The sequence below is a fragment of the Phalaenopsis equestris genome, unplaced genomic scaffold, assembly GCF_001263595.1.
Source record: "Phalaenopsis equestris unplaced genomic scaffold, ASM126359v1 Scaffold225911, whole genome shotgun sequence".
Classification (NCBI taxonomy): domain Eukaryota; kingdom Viridiplantae; phylum Streptophyta; class Magnoliopsida; order Asparagales; family Orchidaceae; genus Phalaenopsis; species Phalaenopsis equestris.
Genome location: NW_018243942.1, coordinates 20,678 through 24,975, shown reverse-complemented (window position 1 = coordinate 24,975; position 4,298 = coordinate 20,678). Strand labels below are relative to the sequence as shown.

The 4,298-nt window shown below is 41.3% G+C and overlaps 1 protein-coding gene across 1 annotated transcript in view; it reads left to right on the top strand.

Annotated features, from left to right (window-relative positions):
* Window positions 1–1,983: 1,983 nt before the first annotated feature.
* The window catches only part of LOC110037858 (protein FAR1-RELATED SEQUENCE 5-like), a 9,774-nt gene continuing 7,459 nt past the window's right edge, over window positions 1,984–4,298 (top strand). Inside the window, exon 1 of the mRNA XM_020742586.1 lies at window positions 1,984–2,079. Coding sequence (XP_020598245.1) covers window positions 1,984–2,079 — 96 coding nt within the window. The remainder of the gene's footprint in view (window positions 2,080–4,298) is intronic.

Here is a 4,298-nt window from a genome sequence, read left to right as displayed (position 1 = left end):
TCAAAGTAAAAGTTGTTGGATTGACTTACTGGGATTGAACGTCATTGTAAGGATCCTTTAGGCGACCGAGGTTGTAGTCATGGTCCGCCGATTGAGTTCCTCAATTTGAATTTAAATATGACGGTACAAGTCAGTTGACTCGCATGGGTTAAGTTGACCGAGGCGACCAGTCGAATGACGATTGTGTCTGTCAAAGTAAAAGTTGTTGGATTGACTTACTGGGATCGAACGTCATTGTAAGGATCTTTTAGGCGACCGAGGTTGTAGTCATGGTCCGTCGATTGAGTTCCTTTTCACAGTACATTGTTTTACTTCGACTGAGTGATCAGTCCTGGAATGAACAGTTTGGATCATGCTCTTTTGTTCTGATGCCTCAATCACCTAGCCACTATCCTGGGTCGTTGGATTGCTTTGAGATTCTTGTCGGCAGTTATAATGGATATATATTAGTTCCTCGAGTTTTCCGCTCCTTGAAAGCAAAAGCTGCGATAAGAACAGAAAAAATATTTAATAATTAGCGGCGCTAAAATCAAGGACATCACTGTGATAGCTAACTTTCCTTTGGATTTTGTGCTGAGTAGACTTTATAAATAGACTCAAAAGTTTGGCATGGTATTTGTTGTCGTCATTATTCCCAGCTAACCGAGTTGCATCATGGCTAATGGTCTGAGCCAGATCACCGAGGATCCCAAGATTCTCGCCAAGGCGGGATACAAGCCCATGGTTTGTGCAAAAAAAAACAAGATTAAGAAAAGGAAACAGTTGATGCCTGAATCTTTGTTGGTTGATCAAGTCGACTTGTAGAGGGACGAATGCCGAAAATCGCATGTCAGGAGGCCGCGACACCTGAGTCTTGGATAGGTGTGGATTTCCAGTGCCTACAAACCTCGTTTACTGAAGGCGTTTAGTTGATTGAAAAACTGATAAAGGGGGAATCAATCGTCATCGCTCCTCAGCTACTTCTGCATGACAGTGGAGGTACCTCGGTTAAAGAGGGGGAGGAGCCTTTTAAGTGCCTTTCCTCTATAGATAGATTTATTGGTACGTAAAACTCATTTTGGTAGTTGAACATTTTTAATAATTCTTTAACATTATTCCCATGCAGATCAATTGGTCGAGTCAATGGATCGCCAAAAAGGTGGGTATTCGAATGTTACTGCTACGGTTTCCAGCCTATATGCTCAATATGTGGGGCTTTTGTCAACTACCATTTCGGGAGGGCACTGGTCCCCAGACCGTTTGCTTAGCACTGGCTTTAATCGGGAGATAATTGAGTGGTGGACGTCTTGCTCTTGAGTCATGGAGCAACATGCATGGGGGACCGCACCCTTGATGATGACGGTTGGTTCTTCGAAGGGAGCAGTCAGAGGTCCAACCATAGATTTAGTTAAAGAGTTATCAACCCATCTAGTAATCATGGGTTAAAATGTATTGGCCCTGCTTGCGGTGGTATACACCTTGTAAAGCAAGCTGGCCGAGGTGTTGCACAAGCTAAAAGAGCTTTGTGAGCCGATCGATCTAGGCAGTTTCCTTCGTAAGGAAGACCAGATTGACCAAGTTAGGTTAGGTGGAGAGATAGTTCTCCTGCCGAGGTGTTGCACAAGCTAAAAGAGCTTTGTGAGTCGATCGATCTAGGCAGTTTCCTTCGCAAGGAAGACCAGATTGACCAAATTAGGTTAGGTGGAGAGATAGTTCTCCTAAGGTTGAATCAGTTATGTCCCGACTAAGGCCTTGGAGGACCCATTGATAAAAAAACATCATTCAAGACCTACAATGTCGTTCTTTGAAACTAAAACGATATTGGAAGAGATTTGAAAAAATGTTTGGTGTGACATTTATCATCCTTTCTCTGTGCTTCCAATCTTTCTTTTCCTTTCATCTTACGTTCATCTTTCATTCTTTGAAATGGTTCTAAAATATTCACATACCCACTTTAGCTCCATCAAGGGTGCCAATCCTTCATTTTTAACAAAGAATGAGGTGATGGAGTTGCAGAAGAAATATGTTCAACATGACATCATCGCTCTTCAGAAGTTGTCAGCATTGGCTCGAGCGATGAATGCGACAGACAGAGATCTGGTATTCTTTCGAAACTAGCTCAAATATGGCCTTCGACTGCCTTTATGTGACAAGCTCCTGAGTGTCTTCAACATGTACGAAGTTATTCCGGATCAAGTACTGCCGAACTCTGTAGGCGCTATAATGACCTTCATCCTTTATTGTCATTAGAAGCATATCTAGTGGTTAATCGACCTATTTAGGCATTTTTTTCTTATTTATGGTTAAAAAGGAGGGTTTTTCCATGTTTTGAGCGAGTAAGGTACACCTATTGGGAGTGGAAAATAAATTAAGGGATTATAAAAAAAAGCTTCTTATCGACTCTTGCATTGGTGCTTGGTGGTGCACCGACCAAAGTCTCTTCCAGAGAGTATGGATATCGATATGATGATGCTGACCGATCTCCACTTATCAGTCCCCTAGTACACTGCCCAGGCAACAGTTACCAGTTTGTTGATGGGCAATATGACAGAGGAATAATGGCATCTCTCAGACATCGAGGAGGCAGTCCGAGCAAAGGCGATAGAGGAAAATCTAACAGTCAAGCAAAAGAAGCAGAGTTAGCTCTCGGGTTCTGGTAATTCAAAAAGAAGCAATGATCCACTCTTGTATAGTGTGGTTTCAAGATACCTTATCTCCATGTCTAAAGCTAGTGTTGTCATTCAAGATAAAGAGACGGGCTAGGTCACTATTATTCCTCAAAAACATCCTTCTCATTTTTTTGATGTAGATGAATGTGATAGAGGAGCATCTACTTTAGAGGGCGTTCTGGATGAAACCACAATTGCAGCTCCCTCTTCTTCAAAAGTTGTCGTGTCATCACCAACCATTGCTCCACCGGATTCGCAGGTCGTTGTTGCCTTATCCACAAGAGCTGAAGCTAGTAAGGCTACCTCGACTAAGTCATCCAATCACATATCAAAAGAATCAATCTTGTCTTCCATTGAAGAAATCTCGCCTTATTCTTAGACAAAAGGGATCCATCGAAAAGTGAAGGAACGAACAGACGAGGTAGATGTCCCGCTCCCTCTTCTTTTGAAAAGATCTAGGAAGGCCTTTATGTGGGAGCCTATGCGCTTAGGTGTCAGGAGGACGTGGCTCGACATCAATAAGTAAATTAGTCTACTCAATCGTTCTTTAGACCAGTACTTACAGACGGGTTAGAACAGAAGCATCCCTCCAACTTAGTTGAACTTACTATGGTCTGAGGAACTTGGTTGTACCCTTAGGAGCTTTAGTCATCGGGAAATCCTTCATAATGTAGACCTATGGCAGTTGATGATGGCAGAAAGTGCCCAATTTATAGGGTTGGCTGTGATTGAATTTTTGGGATTGCTGGACAGGGCATGGAAAAATGAGACTTTATTAGGAGGCGGACATTAAAAGGACTCACAACAACCAAGACCTATTGAAGATGAAGCTTGACAATTTGAAGAAGTTGAACCGGGAATTTGTTGGTACTATTACGGTCTTGGAGAAGGAGATTGTCAGGCTAAGGGAGAAGATTGCTTTGTCGGTCTCCAAGGAAAAGCATGAGGATGGCCAAGCGTACCACATTAAACTCTGGGTGGATTTTGTCATCTAAAAATTTGTCCATCACGGCTTGGTTGTCCCCAAATTCTTTGATTCGAAAGAGTTCTCTGCTCTAACCCAAGATAATTCGACAAAATGTTTTGAAGATTAGGAGGATTCAAGCAGTGAAGAAGTGTTGACCACCAATTAGGGTCATGTAAAGTGGAAATTTTATCTACACCCCACCCCCCGCCCCCAACCCATTTTTTTTGGGAAAGAAGATGTTTGTACTTTCTTTTAAATGAGAAAAACTAGCTAGTTTATGCTTCTTCCTTTTCCGTCGACTGTGTTTTGACTATAAGTGTTTACCTCTATAGGGAGCTTCAAGAACTCAGGTAGTATAAACCCTACCTAATTGTTTAAATTAAATAGAGTAATTTGTCGGTCAACAAAAAATAATTTTTCGCACACTAAAACGGATGTCATAAATTCTTTATTTTATTTAATTAAGCACCACTGGCAAGAAGTGTATTTATCCTTCAAGCTAGATATATTGCTTGCGGTGTTGTGCTCGATCATTTAAACTATTGCGGGCTTGCGGTGTTGTGCTCGATTATTTAAACTATTGCGAGAAATGAGATCGGTTCGGTCTTGTATTTTCAAATTTGAAATATTACTTTTTTTCTAAATTTCTAAATTATATATATATATATATATATATATGTATG